This window comes from Melopsittacus undulatus, chromosome 7 (genome assembly GCF_012275295.1).
Source record: "Melopsittacus undulatus isolate bMelUnd1 chromosome 7, bMelUnd1.mat.Z, whole genome shotgun sequence".
Taxonomy (NCBI): domain Eukaryota; kingdom Metazoa; phylum Chordata; class Aves; order Psittaciformes; family Psittaculidae; genus Melopsittacus; species Melopsittacus undulatus.
The window spans coordinates 16458135-16482571 of NC_047533.1; the positions used below are offsets into that span (position 1 = coordinate 16458135).

The 24437-nt window shown below is 36.7% G+C and overlaps 1 protein-coding gene across 1 annotated transcript in view; it reads right to left on the minus strand.

Moving 5' to 3' along the window:
* Window positions 1-1653: 1653 nt before the first annotated feature.
* Window positions 1654-24437, minus strand: part of FAM184B (family with sequence similarity 184 member B) — a 43437-nt gene continuing 20653 nt past the window's right edge. The window contains exons 3-12 of the mRNA XM_013128919.3: window positions 20494-20604; window positions 12723-12935; window positions 11356-11509; window positions 10041-10153; window positions 9452-9636; window positions 6451-6597; window positions 4922-5039; window positions 4637-4741; window positions 3745-3947; window positions 1654-2328 (exon numbers count right to left, since the gene is read on the minus strand). Coding sequence (XP_012984373.2) covers window positions 2238-2328; window positions 3745-3947; window positions 4637-4741; window positions 4922-5039; window positions 6451-6597; window positions 9452-9636; window positions 10041-10153; window positions 11356-11509; window positions 12723-12935; window positions 20494-20604 — 1440 coding nt within the window. The 3' untranslated portion in view covers window positions 1654-2237. The remainder of the gene's footprint in view (window positions 2329-3744; window positions 3948-4636; window positions 4742-4921; window positions 5040-6450; window positions 6598-9451; window positions 9637-10040; window positions 10154-11355; window positions 11510-12722; window positions 12936-20493; window positions 20605-24437) is intronic.

Below are 24437 nucleotides of genomic sequence, written 5' to 3' on the forward strand. Positions count from 1 at the left end.
GCATCTTTGCTGGTGTGCTGAAAAGACTTGCCCAGATTACTGTTTGCTTCAGCTGGAAGATTTTAATATTTTGTGATGCAGTGATTATCTGTAAGTACCACTGTAGAAGCACCCTTAGGATTGTCTGTATCTAGGTCAGATCATTAGTACCTTTTGAAGTGGATTGTTCATCTCTGCTGGACTTTCGCTAAAGTCATGAAGGGGCCTTGGGATATACAAGTTTGGTTCTTACAGTATGAAATGGAACTGCAAAATGCACCCTGGGGGAGTATGTAATGCAGGCCCAATGTTACTGGTGTTCTGTCTTGTCAGGCTGGTGTAGAGATGGTCCAAAATACCTACCCCCAAAATAAAGGTCACTCATTGTGGTTGTTGGGTCATCAGGGCAGTCCAGTCTACAGAATTCGCTGTTACTATGATGTACTATTTAATAATCTAAATGTAGCCCAAACCACATTTTTGGAGATAGAAATAGCAAAAGAGTTCTGACTCTATTACTAGGCAACGAGCTTCTTTCCTCCACATAGCCAGAAAAGCCATTTCTAAGGTCACTTATTTTGCTGGGGATGGGTAACTACTGTAATGCTGGAAATTCGAGTTAGTAATTGTGCACTGAGCTTTCCAGTGTGCTTTAAAAGTATTTGGGGCAGAGTGAATGAAAATTCTAACCAAAAAACTTAGCTCTGTGTATTTCTGATCCTCAGAAACACTCAGGTACTCCTGGGTGTTACTGTATACCTGTCTATCCCCTTCTTGATGACATGTATAAAAAGTGTCTTTTTTGGAAAATCTGAATCCAAAGTCTCCTTCCAAACTAAGCAGTTCATCTTGGAAAAAATCCTAGACATTGGGGTGAAAGTATTGGTCTGTAGAAGCATTCTTCCCTTGTGGCACCTTTTTGCCACCACTGAGGTGCAGTGGCTGTTTTGTAGTAAGTGCTTACATCTGGCTGTTTGCTATAATAAGGTTAGGCTGGAGGTGTCCCTCTTTGCACATGTGAAATTTCTTACACATAGAATGATTTGGGTTGAAAAGGACCTTAAGATCATCTAGTTCCAACCCCCTGCCATGGGAGGGACACCTCACACTAGACTGTGTCACCCAAGGCTTTGTCCAGCCTGGCCTTGAACACTGCCAGGGATGGAGCATTTACGACTTCTTTGGGCAGCCTGTTCCAGTGCCTCACCACCCTCACAGTAAAGAACTTCTTCCTTATATCCAATCTAAACTTCCCCTGTTTTAGTTTAAACCCATTTCCTGCTGTCTTATCACTACATAGCTGGGCCCTGCCAGCTGAAATGAAATGGGGATTCAAATTATACAGTTAAGGATGAACAGTCCTATTGCAAACATTAGGCTGCTGGGAGCACGGTTCTCTGACAGAGGGTTTATATCTTAATTTCTTCTTCCCTCCCAGTAATGAGTTAGCTGGATGACCTGATGAATGTACTCATTCACTTGCTCTGCATTTACATGGACATAAGAACAGCATTGAGCTAAAATATACAAGTACACAGTGCCCATAAATCTGGAACTCTTGAGTGTTTCAATCGCACATTTCAGCATAACATAGCACTCTTGCAAAGCAGAAATTGATGATTTACAAGCAAGTTTTAATGTTTATACTTACATATTATCCTAATTTGTCAGGCTGATACAAGTATTGAAGTGCAACAGGAACATTACTTCGCAATACTGATTATACAAAAGAGCATATTAAAGTAAAATAATATATTATAGCCTGCTATAAACATGCTATTCTCAGAGGCATACCACATGCTGTACAGCTTAAAGTAAGTGTAACAAAAACCTATTAAGAACTTGGAAAATGACATTATTATATAAAATTATTTTAAACAGGTGATGAAGCAAATGTATAAATCTACAGAAATCACTTAGAGAAGTAAGATCTTTTTTCAGCTGGAGTGATACTGACAGAATGTATCAGAGACAAAAACTGCATATTGAATCTAATAGTGGAGTGGTAGTCTCCTGATTAAAAAGTCTCCATGTAACAGTATCCACAATTTTCCTATTGCTTTTTTTTCACAATGGTTGTTACAAAACCACACTTTTCTAAAATCCATGCCTGTAACTCCGTAGCAGTTAGCTGTACGAGTGCAATTGTTCCTAATTATTTGGAAATTACTTTTCTGTTTTTCCTAAACCATGTATTGGATCATCATTCCTTAAAAGAAAATAGGAGCAGCTTTTCTAGTAATTCTGAGAAGTATACTTTAAAAGGAAAAATATTTAGTAAACCATTCTTGATGCTGAGGGTCTTGGTTTTGGTCATCTTTGGTTTGTGGTAGTTCACTGCCATGTGCCCTGTGCAAACAAATAAGTATTAGCATCACTTACTTACAGTCTTACCAATATCTAATATTTTTTTCTTGGAAAAACTCAGGATGCTATGAATGGATCTGTGCTCACATAAACTGGATGAGGCTACAATTTCTAGTGGGATCTCTGCTAGCTGAGTAACTGGGCTAACATCACTGGTAGTAACACAAAGGAAAGCGTGCAGCAGAGCTGAACAGCTATGGAGAAATGTTTGAACATAATTCTTGATAGCTCAAAAAAATAAAAAAAGGATACTTTAAAAATAGGAAGTCTTGAAATTCAGAAGCTGGCAGCTGCAATTCATTCTTGGAAATACGAAATACAACTTCTGCATTAAAAATATTAGGCAGTTTTATTTGTAACTGAAAGATTGAATATTAGTTGGCCTTGATAATCCTATTCCATAGTCCCTCAGTTTTCAGCATTCAGGATTCTTTTTTAACATTTATATTAATTTTGCTTAGCTTGTAGTAACAAATATGACTTCACTTATGATGGATTCATTAAGAATAAGGAAATAACCTCCCTGTATATTTCCCTTTAAAATACAAATCTGATTTGCCTTGGCAGTCATCTGGCATGACACAGAATGCTTTTATCATTAAGATGCAGGAATTGCCAGACTGGATCCAAGCCCATGTCCTGGGTTATTATCTTTGGCAGCAGTCAGTACCATCTGCCTTCAAGGAAAGGACTCTAGCACACAATTTACAGGATATCTCTGCTGAGAGGTGGGAAAGCTGGCTTGTCCTGAAGTGTAGCTGTGGGGTTTCCTGTAGTGTTAACCACATATATTTTTAACTATTTATTGAAGAGATACTTCAGTTATGTTTATAAAACACTGAACATTGTTTAAATAATATCTCATAAATTTGAAAAATTCAAGCTTTTCAGAGAAAACCCATCAAAATAAGAACCTTTTATTTAGTATCTGCTAATACATTTTTAAATCTCTAAACCCTTTGCCAAATTATTAGCCTAGATTCATTCAAATATCTCCTAAAGTAAAAATATGCCATCTACATCTGTCAAGTGCAAAGCAAGGAAACAAAAGTAAGAAGGAAAACACATCCTTAACAGAACCACTGATAATGTGCCTAAAATTTTAAACAGCCATGTTCACTATTAGCTACGTTCTTGGTTAAATACATGCAGCTCCTCTCTTTTTCTGTACTAGAAGCCGCAGCAAGCATAAGCTTTGCTGGGCAGTGATTATAACCTATGTCTGCATTGATGTTCTGGGTCTGTCTGCAGAGAATTGAACGCATGGAGTTCACTGCATGATGGGAACTGTAAATCGCTGTTATTTCCAAAGGTCTAATGTGTTTGAATTGCCTCTAAGATTCTGAATACATGATATTCATTTGTCATCTTACAAGTCACTGCAAAATGGACAAATACCTTGTGGCAGCACTGCTCTCTGAGGACTGTGCTGATGGGAAGCCCACCCTGAGGCAGCCAGGACTCCGGTCTAAGCTTGTAGATTTTGTTATTTGAGGAGCACTTCTTTTTGATCTCAAGTCACAGCTCAAAAAGCTCTTTGCGTAGGAAGCTAAATTCGGCACACTGACAACACGACTGGGCGCCTCGATTGTTTTCTTCTTCTGTTTTGTATTGTGACAGAAAGCTTCATTACACACACATATCTTTTTACACTTTATACTATAAAACCTCCCCAATACCTCATTCCCAGATTCCTTGAGAGGAGCACCCAAATATGAATATCCCCGTCTTTTTCTGAAGGCATTTAAAATAAATTCTCAGGGCATGCTGTGAGGGTCCACAGATTAAGTAGTCTAATGAAAACTTGGGTACTTGATGATTTAGATAGCTTTGCAGAGCTCAGTTACGTGCTTTCCACCAACTTGACCTACCTTCTTTTCATGACTACTTATAGACAGTATCATACAGAAGGACTGGAATGACAAAGGGCAAATCCTGGGCAGCCAAAACACAATTATTAATTTTCCTTGATGCATGCAATATCCAAAATAGTAACTCCCAAAGCTGCAAGCAGTTCCCAAAGCTCCAAGCAATGGCTGTGCTTATCCCAGCAGAAGGCTGATGGCCTTGGAGTTCTAGTGTTTTATATTTGCTTAAACACTTTGTGCATATATACTCCTAGTGAATTTATGTTATACTCAGAACCTGACTGTAGGCTGGCTTACTGGAATTATACTGAATAACAGTACTATAAAAAATTAATAGGACCTTTATTATCCTGATTACCTGTAGGATTTGTGTAACAATAAAACATCATGATTTGCAATTTTAATTGCATTGCACATCTTACCTTCATGGAGGGAGTTGAGCATCCTGTATTAGGGTTGAAAGAAAATGATCGATTCCTGTAAGATTCATTGTTGGCTAAATGTGAATGCTGACATTTTCTTCCTTCCTGAGAGGAGAGAAAGTTATATGTATGGAAACCTCCATTTGTTGGAAGTTGATATGGAAACATGTATTTGTCACAGTATTACAGAACAGAAAGTATGAGTCTGAAGCAATGTGTGAAACACTGAACAGAGCCTTCGAACAGATTGCAAAATATGTATGTACATATAAAAGGAATTCTTACTGCCAACTGCTTGATAACCTCTTCCTTCTCACTTAGTTTGTCTTGCAGACAGCTTATAAGGTGTACATCTTCTGATCTGAACTCCCACTTTCTTGACTTTTCTTCTAATTCTTTAAGTCTGTACCAAAGAAAATGCAGGCCAGAAAAAACTTCCTCAGACCAGGCTCAAGAGACACCTGGGCTCTACTCTGATCTAAATTTCAAGCCTAAAACAGAGGGACATAATTAGGCCTTTCTGATAAAACAGCATTGTAAAAAATGGGTACCTGTACATGGATTATATTTAAGTATAGAATGTTGTGGACCTCCAAAATAAACTGCCACCAGAATTAACCCACAACACCTGTGAGGGTTTGAAGTCCAGCCCCTGGTTTAAGATACTAACAAGCTTGCACTTCCCATTGCTGGTCTAGTTTCTTAAAGAAACAAATCTGTGCAGCAGTATCTATGCATGTCTGTATTCATCTGTCCTCTTTTCTGACCCAGTAACTTTAGAATCCACAGGCTAATTCCAACCATGTTTGATAAAGGCTTCATAAATACTCAATTCCTATAACTTCACTAAAAGAGAGGTTTAGGTATATATGCTGCATTAATGAACTCTCTTAAGCCAAAACCTGTAGTGAGTTCAGCTCTATAAATGCCTTCATCAGAGGAAAAGAATCAAGCTAGATCTTACACCTTCTTAGACATAGTGTAGAAACACATTTGATAGACCCATGGCAAAATAAGTAACTATTTCTTCAGCCAAGTTCATGAAATCCACCTGCTGTACCACAGTGTATTACAGAATACAGACAACCATTTAGTGGTTGGCTTTTTTTTGAAGATGAACATTTTTGAGATGTCTGATACTCCTAGTGTCTTAACACTCTTTAGTTAGTGTATCTCAGAGTTCAGATAAAAAGATAAATTACATCTAAATGTTTTGCAACCTGCTTAAATACATAGGTCTCTCTTCTGGACTTATGCCATACAGTTGTGATAAAAGGACAAAGATAGATATATAATTAATATATGTATTATGATAACAGGGATTATTTCTGAGTGGCCTCTCTTGTACAGTCTGAAGCACCACGGGACTATTTAACTTCACAGGGGGTTGCAAAATGCATTTATTTGCATGAGCTTTTGGGGGCTGTCCTGAGAAATTTGCAGGGGAATAAGAATAACCAAGAGCTTAACTACAAGGATGCTGCTCTGATGACCAAAATTAAGTACAAAGTTATGGACCAAAGCCTCTGGTATCATCTATGACAAGGATGATTTTATACTTGCAAGATGCTAAGTGGAGACTTTAATTTAGCACTGTAAAACTTTATGTATATTGCTTTACATTAAACAATATCCAGAGTTTATCACAATATATTTGGGTCTTTTTGTGCTTGCAAAGGAAATACCTATACACTTCTATTTCAGTGCTTATAATATTCTACCTATGAGTAATAACAAAAAAATACATTCTGAGTATAATAATTTCAAACAGAACTCTTTATCAGTATGAGCCAGAGTTTATTTAAATGACTTACTCAGTTTCTAAGGAGAAAATCTTTGCTTGGAGATGTGCCTGAGCGCTGCTGAAATCAGATAGTATGTTTTCAATTTCCTTCCGGTGATCTTGTTTCAGTATGTCCAGTTCTTTTTTATGCTTGATATTGAGGTCTTCTATGAGTAGCCTTTTATTGGTATTAAAATATGTCTGAATTCTCACATTTCAATACTAATTTATTATCACTGATCAAAGCATGCAGTTTTGAGGTCTTTTATTGACTACAGGGTAGTTAGCTGGGTGCAGCTCTGGGCTTCAGTTTACTGATTTGACCTTGACACTTCCGTTGCAATCTGAAGCAGAACCACACTAGCACTGAGGAAGAGGAAAGTTATTTGGAGAAGTATTTGACCTTCAACCTTCAGGAAATTGAGGGTCTATTCTATACAATGATGCTATTGATATTCTCTCTATGGTTTATTTGTACACCAGTCTTAATGGTCAAACATGACAGTGAAGTACCATAGGAACTCACTTGTATTAAAAAAATTATTTTGAAACCTGTGTGATTTTAACCTGAATCTCGGATGCTGTGTTTCATCACATTGTGGCACCAGAAACATATAATACTGCCTTACCACCATCATAAAAATATATATATTTAAAGTGAAGGTAAGAAATGTTCTAATGATATATTTTGAAAGATACTGCTTATTTAACTAACACCCTCAGCTGAAAATTAAAAAATGCCTCGCATTTTTTTAAACCTGGCTATAACATTGCTTTCTCCTACTGACCCTAAAATCAGTATCAAAGGGTTATTTTTAACTTGATGTCTTTTGTTTGCTAATGGTCTGTTAAACCTTGGAGAAACTTTTTCATTGTCTCAATGAAAAGCCCATGTTCTGTTACTTACTGATTAAAACAGAGATGTCAAACTCAGCAGGTTAACTACTATATTTTTCAGAAAAGATATTCAGTTTACCATTTTATTTTTTCATGTATTTCTAAGCCCCTTTCATGCTTCAGGAAAGGCCAAAAGGCCCATGAAAGGTTTCTGCTTTTGAAATTAGGGCACAGCCATCAAAGTGATTGATTTAGCACTTGGCACAAAATAAGAAGCGGAAGAGTAAGAATAAATGGGAGCAGAATCCTTGAAATACATCTTCAGGAGCAGAATAAAAGCTCTGCTTCAGAATAGCCATTTTGGGACTTGTCCTTTTTTCCCATAAAAAAAAAAAAAAACACTTTGTCTGCTCACATACTAATACTTGTAAAAGGTTTCTGTACTGGAGGTGAAAGTCACACAATTCAAGAGAATAGAAATGGGAAGGACTACTTCATCAGATTACTGGTTTCACTTACTCAGGAACTGTAGGAATAGTAATTTTAAATAACTGGTTCTAAAAATTTGGCACATGCAAATAACAAGCCACTCTCAGTTTTCAGATCAGAAACAATTAGCATGAGACAAGGTCACTATTGGTTAAAGTAACAGTAAAAAGGCTGTAATATACATGCACTCACCAATTTAACTATTCCCCTACAAAAATTATTGGTCCTGCAAAAGCAAAACAAGAGCTGCAAGTTAAGACTACAGGTCTTCCATGGGTTAATTTTAGCCTGCATCAGATGCCTAGGCCCATTCCAGCTCTTGGGTTCTGCCTCCTGTTATTTGAAGGATTTCAACTTATATAATTTCCATTAATGCTTTCTTCTCAAATGCTTACTGTAGTAGAGCTACACCATTTATCCCCTGTTAAGATTATCCTCCAGCCCAGCAGCTTTAGCATTTGAGGGCTTTTAGACCTCATCGCTGACATGTGAATAATTCTTCTCTTCATGAACAGAAGCTCTAAATTCCTTTAAGGTAGCTGGAGGGCACTGATGAAACTCTGGTTTGCAATCCTTTCTGTTGATCTTGCTTCAAAAGCTTGAAATGAAAGTCACTTTCAAGTAACTCTCAAAAGAGTGCAAAGGAAAAAAAAAATCTTTCTCATGTCTTTCTCATTCTTTAAATATCTGCTGACTGGTAGACAGCAATGGAATTACTCTGACCACTCTGACAGTCTGCCAAGAGACACTCAATCCCTTGAGTGCTTTTCTTTCGACTATATAGGACATCGTTTTAAAGATTCCTTTAAGGGTATACTCTTCAGAAATACTTCTACATATACAGCTTGAGTAGTTAGTGGCATACATTCTACACCACTGCAGAAATGAATGAAAAGGTAGCCATTTACCAGATCCTTTAATCTCTGTGCAAAGAGAGCGTGTTAAGTATGATAATAAAGAAATTCCAAAGGATCCAGCAGCCATACAAATGCACTGGACAGTGAACCCAGTCTTGTCCCCCATGTAAAAGGTAAGTCCTGCACTTTTTAAGTAGGGAAGACTGCTATTACTGCACTATGCAACACATGCTCTGAGCCTGTGGCTACATTAGGAGGAGGCATTCCACTTTCTACAAGACAGCAAAGACTACAGGTCAGCTTCCCCTCCCTGTGCCCTGACACCATATAACAGCTTCAGGCTTTCACAAGTCCAGGGGTACTGTCAGAGTCCGTTACCTCTGCTCCCTTACTCCCCCAAAGCTAAGTCTTACAGACTAGAGATGGCATTCTCAAGTGTTCCTTCTAGAGTTAACTACCCATTGGTTTCAGCTACAGAGAGTACATATAAAAAGTTGATCTTGATTTTCAGAGACTGACATTTTTTTTTAGTAGCTCTTGGGTGAATTTGGGATTTGTTTACATCTTCCAGTGCCTTTCAATGACTGATGTTACACAGATTTTCCCAGGTCACACTTGCGGGCTACACTGGATATATTTCTCTGTGATACATAGTGAACAGTTAGTTCCAATGCTTTTGTTATGGCTGGAGAGAAGTGTGAAATTAATTACTGCTTTTACAAAATTCCTAACCTTTTTAGTTAGCACTTTAGAAAGGATTCTGACACTCATCACATTTAGAACACCTCTGACACTGGCATCATTATTTAATCTCTAGATAGCATCGTGAAGTGTGAGTTTAAGGCAAACCTTCTGTGCTGTTTCTCACTATCCTGGAGCTGTGCAGCTTCTTTCTTCTGGGACTTCAACTCAGCACTGAGTAGCTCCATTGTGTCCTTCAGAAGTAAATTCTCTTTCTTGAGTTCAGAAATTTCACTCTGATATTTTTCCAGTTCTTCATGGAGAGATCTGACCTGGCTCTGGCTACTTCCTTCCTAAGAAAAAGGCCAAATTTTGTTATTCACAGCCTCTTATTATTTAATGTGACAATCTCATTGGAATTGTGTGCACTGAATTTTTGTGAACCGAGTTTTCAATTCTATGTACAAGACAAAATATGCGATCAAAACTTCTTAAACATATCTTACTAAATATAAAATTTTACTGTAACATAATATGTAACATTTACTTGTGTTGTAGATTCTGATATTTAAATTGGAAAAAAAGCCTGGCCATAGGGAAAAGCTGGTAAACAATTCTGAAGTGGGACATAAGGGAAGGAAAATAATTCAATTTCTGTAAAAGACTCTGTACAATTTGTTATCTCTGAAGAGAGAAATTTGATACTACTGCTTTCACAAAACACAACATGGCAATGAAGTAGGAACTGAATTCTTGCCTGTTGCTTCTTCAATGTCCTCACACTCCTCAGTTCCATTTGGAGTTCTTCTATTTGTTTCCTGAGGTTAGTGCACAATGTCTGCTGCTCAGAGAGTTCCATCCTTAGAGATCCTAGTAACAATCAGACAACAATCATTCAGGCAGTCAGAGGCCAGCTGGATGGGGAAGGTAGATACAGACAATGTAGATGGAAACATTAATACATTACATTTTGCTTTATTCCTCAACTCCTTCACCATTAAGTATGATGGCCCTCCTATTACTAGAGAGGTCACTCAGATAAGCTATAGTAAGATGATACGGAGCTACCACAGCAATGATTCAACATCAGAATCAGGTGATTCTGTGATAGTTGTTTTACAGACTACATCATTATAACTGGCTTCTTCTGACCCAGAATTTTACTGGAGCACCCTTGAGCTTCTCTGTTAAGTCCACTGGTGCTTTAGAGAAGGCCATAAGGCAGCTGAGGAGAGCTCTGGTTGTGTTAAAGAAGTATAATACTTATGTAAGCAGATCTGTCATATACTACAACCTTTGTGTATATCCACTACAAGTTTTGGAATGGATCAAATACAAGTTCTCTCTCTCTATTGTCTCCTTACAATTTTCCTTGAAGAACAGAATTTATCTATTGAACATATAAACTTCAGAGAGCAATACATCTTTCTAGCAAATATGAATTACTGGCAACAAAGCTCCAAATAATAAGATAAACAGTTTTTAAAAATTAAATTAAAGAAATTTAAAATTTAATTTAAAATAAATTTTAAAAATTAAAGTACTTTCAAATTATTCTGTCTTTAATTTAAACCCCCTTTTATACATAAGCTTTAATAAACTGAGCTAAAACCTGGAGATATTATAGGTACTTCTAGTGCAGTGTTCTGATTAGTTCTGAACAGTTTAGGGAACTTTCTATGCTGACTGAACAATATGTACAAAGCAACTAATGTCCATTGCTGAATTCAACAGAACAGATTTGTACCATGTATAATAAATCCTCACATCATAGAAAAAAGAGTAAAATCATACCCTCTAACTGCAGTATTCCAATTTAATATACTTGATAGTGCATACTTGAAATGTAGTACACCAGACTACTCTCCCAGCAACATCCTGCTGCTGAAAGTTGAGAGCCAGGTTAACAAAGACTATTAAGTTTGTATTGCTGAAATTGCAGGGTATGAAAAAGGAGAATCACAAACACCTGAGTTTCCAGAAGATGGGAAATAAAATGAATGGGAGAAAAGTCAGTGCCTCTCAGCATATAATCAAACAGTAAGAGCTGCGCATGACATGAGACATTATACCTAGCAACACAGTTTGCTGCTTCTGTATCTGCTCGAGTTCATCATGTAATTCTTTCTTTGCCTTCTCTTCCAAGGTTTGTATTTCCAGCCTATGAGACTGATGTTGGCTCTTGAAAGTCTCATTAAATTCCTTTTTCAAACGTTCTTCCGCCTCCTGTAAGCAAAAGCATCCCCAAAAACAAAATATTTGGAGCCTATTTATCATCTTGTTTTACTTGTATTGCCAGGATGAATCTGATCTTTCATTGTAAAACTTTTATTTTTATCACCACTTTATATGATCATTCTTCAACACAAGCATAAAAATGTGCTGAAGTTTAAAAATCACACTTAATAGTTACAAGAGAAATTATCCACATACTATCTATCTATTAGTTGTTTATCCTTGCACTATTTGACATTAGAAAGTTGTTTGATTATCCAACATATAAAGCCTTCTAGATTTGACCTGTATGTCATACTTATCACAGAGTGTCAGGCTAAGGCTTCTATCCTTCCTTGTATCATTCTTGCCTAGAACTTACTCTGCTGTTAGAAATGCTGCTGATACACTGTAAATGATGGAACAGTTGCTTGGTAGTGGCTCTGAAAGCAAACTCCTATCCTCAGTTTCATTTTTAACAACTCACTGCCTTCAGCTTGGTTTTGTTAAGTTGGGATTTCATCCTGAATATATAAAGAAGATATAAATTCTACTTAAGGTGGTTTTACTACATGCTTTATACAGAGGTTTTTCCTAAGGTGTGCAGTATCAGCAGGGACATCTTAACTCTATGTTACAATCACACTAACATTTTTAAAGTTGCCTTTTTTTCCCCTCAAACTGCAACATTGTTTAGAATCTTAATATATTGCATTAACATTTTGTCACTGAAATAAATCCAACAGAACCTTTAAAAGTGTTGGTTATCCACTTACAGAATTATTTCTTGAAGGCAGGTAAGTCAAGACACATCATTATACGTATCTATTATACTTTTAAAGGATTTATGTATAAATTATAATGGATGAAAAACAATAAAACTGAGTCCTGTTAATAATACAGCTAGAAGTTCCCTCGTATTTCTGAAGCAAGAGCACAGCTACAGGAGTTTGTATTAACTGCAGCCTAACTAGAGAGATTAGGCTATATTATTTTATGAAATTCTTTCATTCACACTGTGATCTAAGTTCAAATGTTAAAATTAAAAAAACAAACCACCTGAAGAGAATAAGGTTTCAAAATCACAGAATTATTCACTGTGTGCAACAACTGCAACACGTTAGTAAGATAGCTGGAGATAACTTGAGTTTTCACAATTGGCTGTAAATAATATGCTTTAGCCCAGAAACAAGATTTTGTTTACACTAGTATGTCACAAACTGACCTTGAGTTCCTGATTTTTGCTTTTCTCCAACATGTTTAAGACTTTCTGATGTGATGCCTCCAATTGCAGTTTAACATTCTGGTTTTCTTTAATGACGTTTTGAAGGTCCTGCAAAAGCTTCTCTTTTTCCTTGTTGGACTGTAGACTATGCTTTTTCAGTGACTCCTTGAAATTACTTGCTTGCTGATCTAATATCTGCTTCAGCTGAGCCACCTTCCAGGAAAAGACAGGATCAATGGATGCATTCACAATGGAGAGAAATGATGTAAATTTGAGTGCATTTTATGTACCCTGTGTTTATAAAATGTGTTGCTATGTGCTCATATGTGTTGCTCTATGAAAAAACAGCAAGATGCTTGTTTCACGCAAAGAGAACTGTCAGTGAAGACTGACATCCCTCTTGCGTGTACTGCCTCTTGCTCATCAAATATTTTTCCTAAATTATTTCTTTTCAGATCATCTCCGTCTCATCTGTATAATCCATAGTTCAACTTGCACAGTACTTATGGCATAAAACAGGAAGCAGGCCTACGGCTGTGCTTATTGTCACACTGGAGATGCAACACTGCAGAATCCATTTATACAAAGCAGTAGATTAGAACCAATGGAAACGAGCTCTGCACATTGTGCTTCAGACTTGGTTTATTTTCTCCCCTCTTAGCTTAATTACTAAATACAGTAGACATGTCTATAACGGCTGACACAAAAATAAAAAACAATACCTGTTTATAAAAATACCTTTGTTTTGGTGGGGAAGGAAGGAGAAGTCTGTTCTCTTTTCTGTTTGGTAGACTTTCTCAACTTCCAGCAAAAAAAAATGCATTTGCCCTTCTTCTTAAATTTGCCATTCCAAAGACCATAGCTGCAAAACTGAACAACTGCCTTCTGCACAAAAGGAGCATTCATACCGTAAGGCCAATGAGTGTTTTAGCTGCAGTATTGGACTTCCAAGTCACATTTTTTGTTCTGCCATGCCTCCTGCAAAATTTTTATGTCTCTTGCCTCTTGCCTTTTCTTTTGGGGAACATGTGAAAGAGGATGGTCTGTTTCCCACTTTTTATACACTTATACATTTCAGCCTTAGAGGAACTATGAAAGGAAGAAGTTTGTATCCTTAATTTCATGTGACTTTAAGTGATTCAAATGATGTTACACATATCTGCAAATTGAATACGATACAGATTACAGCCCGTGACTACATCCTATTCTTACCTCTACACTAATACACGTTCTTTTTCTGTTCAGTGTTGCCTTAATACTTTTTCCATGCATGCTGTACAAACACTGTTAGCTGAGGAAGCACTGTAGCTTTAGCTATCTAAATACTTGCTTGTAACTTCAGCTGCACACATTGCTTTTTGATGCAGTACCACAAAAGCTGAAGATTTACTAAGTAGGTTGTCTATAATCTTTCACATTTTGTTTTCATAGCACCATATTTTGTGTGATGTAAAAGGAAAGGAGGCATGATGTGCAAAGCCCTTACTTCTCATTAATTTCATTGCCACAGCTAGCATTGCACTGTCAAAGGGAGATACTAATGAGCTATACCAGATCTCTCCAAATCCTAGGAATCCTTTTGGATAGCGGCTAAATGTAGTCCAGCTAGCTCTTCCTCACACTGGTTAAGCATGCCGACTCCTCTCCTCCAAAGGATGCATCTTTTCCTTCTCCTGAGGCCCTTCTCAATTTCCATATGGATCACAGCCTTTATTCAAGTACTCTCTAAGCCTCTACTATTCTCATAGGTTCCTAGCACAGAACTGTGCTCCGTAGGCTCCAAATGCTGCAATCCACAGAGCTTGTGTCAGTTCCCAGAGTTCCAACTACTTTCAGACAAAGGACATTGTTTACTTCTGCTTTATAACCATAACCTTCAACTACATTGTACCTCGACTTGTCTTCACTTCTAGTCCCAATTGCTGCTTTTGCCATTTCTTGGCATCTGCTCCCTTCTCTCTAGAATTCATACAAGCCTTTATGCCCCAGTAATAAATCTTGATATTAAAGAAGAAAAATTAATATGAACCTTTTCTTGGGGACACATCTAAGAAGTAATTATTTCTACTTGATCAATTTATCTTATTTTAATTGTTTTTTTTCCACAGAGAAACTAAATAAGGGCCTGAAAACATTGTAAAAATTTGTTCTATATCTTAGTTGTCCATAATTTTGGGTAAAAAGTCTGTGTTTACAGAATATCGGATGAAGATGGTTTGTTTCTGTGTAAGCACTGTTCATGTGAAACACAAATGTTCATGAACTTCATGCGCTGGGGAGATTACTCAAAACCTGTTACTTGAACACACACAGGTATAATGAGAACTACATAACTCCTTTCTAAATCTGTTTTCTGTACTTCTGTAAGCAGCTAGCAATAAAGCTACAAGAGAGCTACTTTTCCATTATTAAGTAGGTTTATGGCTACAGAATTGCTGTTCCTATACATGAGTCAGTATACTGTGTTCTTTCCTTTTAAATAGTTTGTCCTTCAAATCCACAAGTTGGGTTCCTTTTCTCCAGTCACTTGCTGGTGGTCATCATTGATCTTGTACTTCAGTTTCCCTCTGATCCCCTTCCACCAGTTTGCTCACACAGGGCCGTACTACTATTATAACTAACAAGAATTTCCTTTACCAAATAGGCTAGTGTGCTGTGCTTGAGCTTCAAAGTTTCTCAGTTTTATCACTGATGGTTCACATCTGAGATCTACAGCAGTATTTGTAATTTAGACATGACAGAAATCTGCAAACAGAGATGAAACTTGATAAAAAACTCTTCATTAAAGCTACCACCTTGTGCAATTGACTTCCTCCTGTTCAGTAGCCAAACTGAGCAATTGATCAAACTTCTAGTCAAATAATCCAAAGGAAACAGTTTTGAATATACACATCAAAATAAAATAAAAAAAGTAAATATTTCCTCCAGACTGAATTCAACGTTTTAAAAACTTAAATTACTTTATCATTTGCAAGGAGACAAATGGCTTTATTCACAGCACACAGGGGAAGAAGAGATGGCAGCAGTGGTTCTGCTTTGAGTGTGACAGCGAGAAAGGAAGCATGGAGGCCCAGACAACCCAAGAGAACAAGAGTATGTGTGTGTGCATAGGAAGGTAACCAGGACATTTATTCAAGTGATGAAAGCCTAGGTTGTCCAATGATAACTTAATATATAAGTGAAGAAGTGGCAACATATGACACACTGTAGTTCACCCTGTTTTATCCTATAGCCCAGTGATAAGGGGACTCTAAATGGTGAGAAATCTGACAAAAGGAAAAAACAAACAAGCCAAGCCCAGGTCTCCCACACATCCCGGGAACATTAGGTTGGTAGATAAGAAGAAAACAAACATTCCTTCACCTAGTGTTTTGTGAACCAAGTTTTTTACTGGGCCAGAAAATGAAAGATTAGTTTTACCACATCTTAAGCAATTCCAAACCAACATGGTACATTCGAATTTCACTGATGTTATCCAATCAATTTGAGCTAGCAAATTTGAAAAAGGACCTAGCTTTAGCTGCCCCAAACTATATTAACTAATCCTCCAGTCATTTCTTGGCTTCTTCCATTGTGTCATCCAATTAAATGCAAAGAAAACTGTCTGACAAAACTAGTGAAGAATAATTGCTAAATATTATTCTTGATGAAAAAAATATTTGTCTTTAATTTCTCTATGTGATAGGATCTATCTGCAGCCTGGATACACTCCAAAACCAGGCAGATGCCAGAGCCACTTGCCAATGATATCTTTGTTTCCAGAGCTGCTGCAATTTATATTCTTTCCTGAAAAATAGTTGTAAATCATACGATCTAACCAAGGGGGCATTTTGCCTTCTGGATACAGGTAAAAACATTTACTTTGTCTTAACACCTATCAAACTCAGACCAACATTTTGATATATAAAGAAAGTTTTCAAGTACTGCAGTTCCTTATAAAACTAGCTTTTGATGTGGAACACTTAATGCTGTACAGTCCCATGTATCAGCTGATGTAATATACATTAGCATTACTATACCCAAGCATGCATTTTTTTTCTGGGCTTCTTGCAAGTAAGCCAATGAATAAAAAAGATGTGCCAGAAGAGCTGGCTGTTTATTTTCTAACAGAAAAAAAAAATGGAAACAGGGAAAATATCACTTGGATTATTTCTTTTGTGAGTTAAATATTCATCTAGGCAGGAAAGATGAAAAGAGGTCTGTATAAACTTCAGCTGCGGTCATAACATTGTTAATTTTCAAGACTCTCTTCATAGACAATTATTGTTTCAAAACACTACTAACATGAAACGTAAGATCATACTAAATAGAAATAGGCTAAGCAGTAAATTGGTAGCAACAGAGAACATAATTTATTAAGAAATGAGATGGAAAGTATTTCTAAATACATTTTTTTCAGTGATTGAGGGGAAAAAAACCCTACACAAATATATCAAGCATAGAAACACTCTCATGGACTTTGCCACTTCTAACTTATTAGAGTTTAAGAAACAAACATTTCCATCCCATCAGGTTTCTTCCCTTCTTTCAACTAAAAGGGCTTTCAAATCCACAGTGCAAATCCTTTTCTGGAATGCTTTACAGTGCCCAGGCATTTTATTTTGTTTCATTACTTCAGATTAGATAGCTCTATCCTGAATTTATTTAAACTGGTAAAGCAACAATTAAGCCAATGAATATTATAAATGAATACTATACTAACTCACAGCAGTCCAGAAGCTATTTGCCTCCTTTTACTATCAACAAACCAGCAACACTGTGTACTGTTATAATGTCCTCCTGCTGCAAAGAAAAACCTTTTGAAAAAACTGTAGCTCTAATACTATTACTCATTCACTTTTATCCACCAGAGCTGCATAAAAACGTCTTAAAGATGCAGCTAATGCTTATTCACAGTATAAACTTAAGGCAACAGTATTTTCCTAGTTTCTGCTGAGTTCTTTTAAAATTTCAGGGTTATGTTTGTACTTGCCCTTTCTTACAACAGCTGGTTTGCCTCCCACTGTCTTTCAAGTAAAGAAAAAATGAACAACTATTGCTAAAAGATGACAGATAAGTTTTAAACTATTTCAAAAGTCTTCCAAGATTCATTCTTTTCCAACCATACTTACGGTCCTTCTATTGGGAAGGATATCTCAATTCTCAAAGTAGTAACTTCTCAGACATTACTAGCCCATGGGTGAAAATACTAGGCAAGTATAAGGCTGTGCATGCCATCCCAGTTGGTTCCCCCATTTTGACTTCTGCTTTGATTATTTTAATTCACTGTGCTTGCAAGCACAGTTTTTCAGTGCCTTGCTAGAGGATGAATTTACGTAAAACACTTAAACTGCCTTTTGATGTGTTAAAGAAGAGGCACCACAATTGAGAATTTGTTGTGTCCAAATAAGGCACTCAGATGCTGCAAGTTTTTACTCTTACTAGGATGCTATTGCACCAAAAGGGTAATGTGGTATGAGAAGTAACAACAAAATAATCAAATTATATTTTACTGTTGTCTTTAGGCTTATTTCACAGTTACTCCAGTTAAGTTCAAAGTTAACTGTCTCCCTAAACTTATGGCAAATCCTGACCAGAGGGACAGTAGGCACACCTCTACTGCTGCTATTTGGTGGTACCTCCAGTATTCACCAAGGTTCTGGACATTGCTGTGCTAGCCTTGTTCAAAGATGTATCACGAGAAGATGATGCCTGTGATTCCAATTTATGTGCTTTCTAATTCCAGAATAGCCCTTTTAGCACATTGAAGAGATCCTGTACTGTAAAAGCAAGGAACTGAATGACTCTAGTGAATTAGAAGTCGACCCACACAGTACCTCATATACTCTTCCTTCCAAAGGACCAAATAGGTATGAATCTGATTTCTTTATTCAGAAAAATCTCATTAATACAGAAATATTGCCACTTTGATGTGCATCTCCAGACAGATGAAATTATCATGATTCTGTCTACTCTGCATAATGCTCTAACTACGTCAGCCCAACCAAATATGTGCCTTATGCAGCCAAGGAAGCTATTTTTAGACCTGAAATTGTATCCAGGTTAGAACTGGATTAGTAACAGCACATTGCCTAACCTTTGAGGCAGAAGCTCTGGGCTGAGCCATCGCAAAGGTTCCCAGCTGGAAGCATGCCCTCAGTGAAACATAATGTTGTACAGTAAATGGTGGTTCCTTGGCTGTGAATATTTATAAACTTAAAGAAGTAAAATATTATAAGTAGAAATTACCCCCCTTCCCTGGCAATACTGCCAAGTCATTGGTTCAGAAAGTAGCTTCTAGAGTACCAAGAAAAATGAAAATTTTCTCTTCAGAGGAAGCATTTCCTCCTTTTTGGGAGCAGTTAGACCTTAAGATACACCAAAACATTTCTTAGTATATCTGTTAAACTTACTATGCCGTTGTGAACATAACATGGCATGATATATACTTTTTGTATTATTTATTTGTATTTATAGGGACAGTAATTTCCCACTACTCCTTAAATTTTCCATGACTATGTGAGAGGACTAAGAGTTAGGAAACACAGGTTTCTTTCGTATTTTTCTATCCTGAATGTATGACTTCAAGAAAAATAACGGGATGACTCACTGCCTTACTTTTTCCCTCTGCAAAATGTGAAGAATAATTGCTTCATGTCATCAGTGTTTTGATTTCTTTGATACCTTTGAGTGGAATACACCACCTGCATGCATAGGAATTATCCTGTACTTCACATTTTAAATCAGATGTCATTTGCCAAAAAGAACTGAACAACAGAGAGGGGGAACACCTGAGAGGGATAAAATGTGTATTCCCAGTTGTCAGAAAGTTTAACGGTGCACAGTTTACCTGAGGAAATTACTGCCTTGTAGAGGGTCTGCTTTTGTTTTGGCAGAAAATTATTTATCCAACCTGTTATGGCTTTTCAAATAATGTAATTTTCTGGTACAAATATTTTGGTAGATGTTATAATCTGGAAAATTTGCAACATTTGGCCTGCAAGTGACTATATATTGTGGCTGTAGCAGGTGGATTATCTAATACTAAAACATCTCAGGTATTTATTTCCAGGTTAATCCATGTCCGCAGATTTGCATTATGACTGAAGGTGTAACCAGAGTCAGGAACACTACATAAGATATGACATTCTCAAAGCTACTTGGGAGTCACAGTGTTTTTTCCATTTCATTCTTGATCTTGAGAACACAGAGGGAGGCATACCTAACTCCTAATATATATAATATATATCATACATAATATCTAATATCTAATGTATAATATGCTTACTGCACGTTCCAGCCTGCTTCAGTTACCACCCTTACCATCAAGCAGGCAGAACAGAAACAATGATCTATTCAGCCCTGTTTCTGTTCAATTCTCTTGCTTGAGGGAGCAAGCAAGCAGGACCTTTCACATACGTACGCACACAAAAACCCCCAAACCAAGAGAGAGTCAACAAGGGCCTATAAGAAAGATTCTAATCTCACGTAGCCCTGTACAGAGATGAACAGTCAGAGTCACCATCCAAACCTGGTACAGCCAAACTCCTCACCAAAAACCTTAATACATCTCCAAAGAGTGACATATGAAATTTATCAAAATAAGTAGGCTTGTTGAAATCTTCATAGGTGTTCAGGAGTAGTAATTCCTGTTATTTCTATCCAGAGTCTCTGCATATTTTCTTGAATGACAGTCACAACTAATATGATTGAAATCTAACAAAAAATATCTCAGATGAGAGGACAAATGAAGAGTCTTTTTATTACTGGGTTACATTTATGTCCAGTTTACCTCAAGTGAAGAGTTTTGAAGTTTCCCATCTAGGGCTTCTTTTTCTTTCTCTAGTTGGTTTAGTTCACACTCAGATTTTCTTTTAAGTTCCTCTAGCTGTGCCTGCAGCTCCTAAAGTAAAAAAAAAAAAAAATGAAAAAGGAAAAAGCATGCAATAGCTGGGACAGAACATGATAAAGCAGTTTACACAGTAATACGTGTTAACTGTTCGTGTAATTATACATGCTAATTTTTTAACATCCCTCATGTATTATTCAGTCAAAGAAGTATTAATAGTTTAGTCTGATTTCTGGTTCTTTCTAGTACTAGTGTTAGCCAATACAGCTCATATAATCCTAATCTTCTACTGGAAGCTTCCCTGAGGCAGAAAATTGTCCAGCATGAACAGCCAGACTGTTCTGCCTTGAGTGATGTTAGTGTTCAGAAAGAATTTAGTACTCAAGAACCACACACAAGACCTGAAAATATAAATATACATTGACATGAAATATATGAATAGATGACTAATGGGCAACTAGTGGAAAAGCATTATCTTACAGTGGAGCATTAATGGGTATCTTAGTGGAGCATTTCCTTACAGTATTAATGGGTAACTTAGTGGAGCATTATCTTACAGCAGCTGTAAAGAAAATCCCAGTGAGGAAGTAAAAATAAAATTAAATAAAAAAATAGAAGACAACATAATCACCTCATTTCTAGAAAGAGTTTTTGGAATATCAGTGATACATATGCAAAACAGTGACAAAGAAAGACCCTGTAGAAAGTGTCTGTAGAAAATGTGAGTAATTGTTTATTGCAGAAAGACTGAATGTGCAACTTGAAGAAATGTCCTGAAGTGATATATACTACAAGCATGTAAGTGTGCTTGCTCTCCCTATTTGTGCCAATTTGCTGACTCAAACCATATTTTACCATAGATTCAGACACCACAAATGGAGGGAACATGGAAAAAAATAGCAATTAAACACCTCCCTTATCCTCTACAGTCCCTTCTCACAGCCTTACTCCTGCCCCACCTCCATTTTTACAGAAAAATTACTTAAGAATACAAGATAACAGAAAACGTACCTAAAACCTAAGAAAGTGAGAATTGTTGACAGGATGGCATTATATTAGGAAACAGAAGCACAGGCAATACTGACGTATTCCTTGCAACTCATAATTAAATAAAGGAGAACATACTAGCATTTCACAGTTAAAACCCAGAGAACAGGTAGCAAAAAGATTAACAGAGACACATTACTATTACAAAGAAAAAATACAGTTTTGCCTGTATGAAAAGAAGACGATGTAATATTATCCTCAAATAGTAAGTTCTCTGATTAAAATCTGGAGATCCGGTGTTTGCAGCATTCTCACTGCAACTTTGTCAATTGACTGACTTCTCTGTATCTAAGCTTTTCTATTTGGAAAATAGATATAATAATTCTCAGACAGTTGTTACAAGCCTTAATTCCATCAGAGCATATAAACAGCATTATTAATGATAAATACTGTAATTCTAACTTTTACTAACTCAAGTAAAACTTAGAATTTGTATGTGTTTCTTAATTTTTAATATGAATCTCTAAGAAGAGATGGTTATAAGCAATAAGTGCCTACTAATATGCCTTTTTTTACTAAAGCATTTGATATTTAAATTTGATTTGACTCACATGGAAACCTACAGCTGGCATAATTTTAAATATACCTGTATAAAATGATTCACATAAGTGAATGCTCTATATAAGAGTCAAAGTCCTTTTCATAAACCTTACACTTGACAGTGTAAATGTGTACCCCGAAGCACTGTATTTTCACATACTGATGAAACATGAGCACTTTCACTAGCAGATAATTTACTTACACAGGTTTTAGAAATGAGATTACATAAATGTATACACTCCAGAAGGTTCATAGGCAGAAATTAATTCTCCAGAATGTTCATAGGCAGAAATTAATTCTTCTGACAAGCACTTAATTCCTAGTCTCGAAAATCTAGAAGGTACTACAATGCTCAACATTTAGTGATATGAGCTGCATGCTTTTTGTGGCTTCCCAACTTGTCAGCAAGCGATTGGATTACTTTCAAATAAATGTGAATCTCGGAAAGCAGCATTAAAAGTGGGAAAAATCGGTACAAGTACATTCTTGGCACCAACAAGGGTCTAAAGAACACTTGACTAGTAGTCTGATTGTCCAATTCTACAAATATGTCCAATTCTACAATATCTTCTTTCTAGAAGATATCTGACAAACACACAAGTAAATGATGAGACAGAAATTTAATTCCTCCATAGTTTATGCCCACATTTGGTAAACCACTTGGGCACGCACCGAGTTGTAAGCTTCAATAAGCATTCAAGCATGTGCTGAAAACTAACAACATATTTTAAGGTTTTCCTCCATTTGAATAGATTTCAGCTCACATTTAGGTTCCTACTGTACAGTATCATTACAGAAGGTAAATTTCCTGAAGCCAAAGAATTCAGCCACAGACAGCAGTTTTCATGAAAGTTAAACCCTTTGAAGAATCTCTTAAGCCAGTCACTGCTAATGCATACTGACAACAAAACTTACAGCTCAGCCACTTATAATTCATTGAGAAAAGGAATTGCTCAGGTAACGTGTCTGAGTCCACAAGAACATGAACCTTCCTTCTGATTCAAGTTAAATGAGGACATACAGATGTGGGTATTTGTAACTCCTTATCATTTCACTGGTAACACCTGTACTGTGAATCATTTACCAACACTTGGCAGAATTAGATCCTCTGCCACAGTGCAAAGTTTTGATTAATCAATGTAGCTGAGTATTTCACAGCAGCAATCCATGGAAATTCAAGTCAGAAATTGGAATACACCTACAGTAAGGTTTTCTTTAGGAAGGACCTTATATTAGTCACTCTAAAGGTCACATGCAAAGCATGCAAGGGTATATGTTGCTAAGAAGGCAGTTCATCACACCAAGGATAAATTCACCTTCCTGCCTGTGGAGTTTTTAATGGAAATACACCAGTTTGACTTTCTTTTTCCTCCTTCTCCCTCCCCCCACCCCAGTAAGACTGTAGCAAGAAAATCCTTTCATTTTATGTTAATTCAAAGTGCCTCCAGTGAGGATAATTCAAATGATGTCACTGTGACCAATAAGATTAAAAGCAGATGAATTAGAGCATCTATAAATAGAAGAACATCCCTACTTTCTGCATTTTTTTCTTTCAGCTTCCATGAAGTTTTAGACTGGCTTTATTTCCTTTGCATGCTTCATTACAAGATCCTCTAGCCCTTTTGACAGAAATTCCTTCAGACAAATCTTTTCCTTATGGGACTGAAGCTTGCCTTTACAAGGCAACTTCTCTGTGCCTTTTATTTATGTCCTCTTTTTAAATGGCTACAGTTTCCATAGTCTATAAAACACACTAACTGTATAACATGACAAAACCAGGATAAAATTCTGTGGTCACACTAGTCTATTTTGTAGTGAATATGCTATTTAGGTATAGTCCACTGAAAAATGCTGGCTTTATTTTAGTTAGCAATGTAGAACTGTAGTGATTCAGGCCTGTATGCCTCTTCTGCAGACTAGGAATGGGGTTTATTTTTGCTGCTCTGGTTTGAGTTGGGTGTGTAACTCACTTCCAACCATGCAGGCTTCCTCAAGGACAGCCTCAGTTCGGTGAAAAAGTACAAAGGGCAATTTGCTTTTTCTTATGTCTCTGATGTCAGGTCCAATTTTCCAGAATGTTAACAGTATTATAGGAGAACTAAAAAATGCAGAAAAGATTTGCGGTTGGGCAATTGTTTAAGGGGAGGCATTATACAGAGGGAACTCTCAGGACACATACATTCCTCATTGTATTGAGTTTATTCCTGCATTATTTCTGCACAGCTTGTCAGAATAACTGTTTTCTATAGTTAAAGAAACCAAATCAGCATTCCAACTTGACCTCAACAGGGAAATACTGT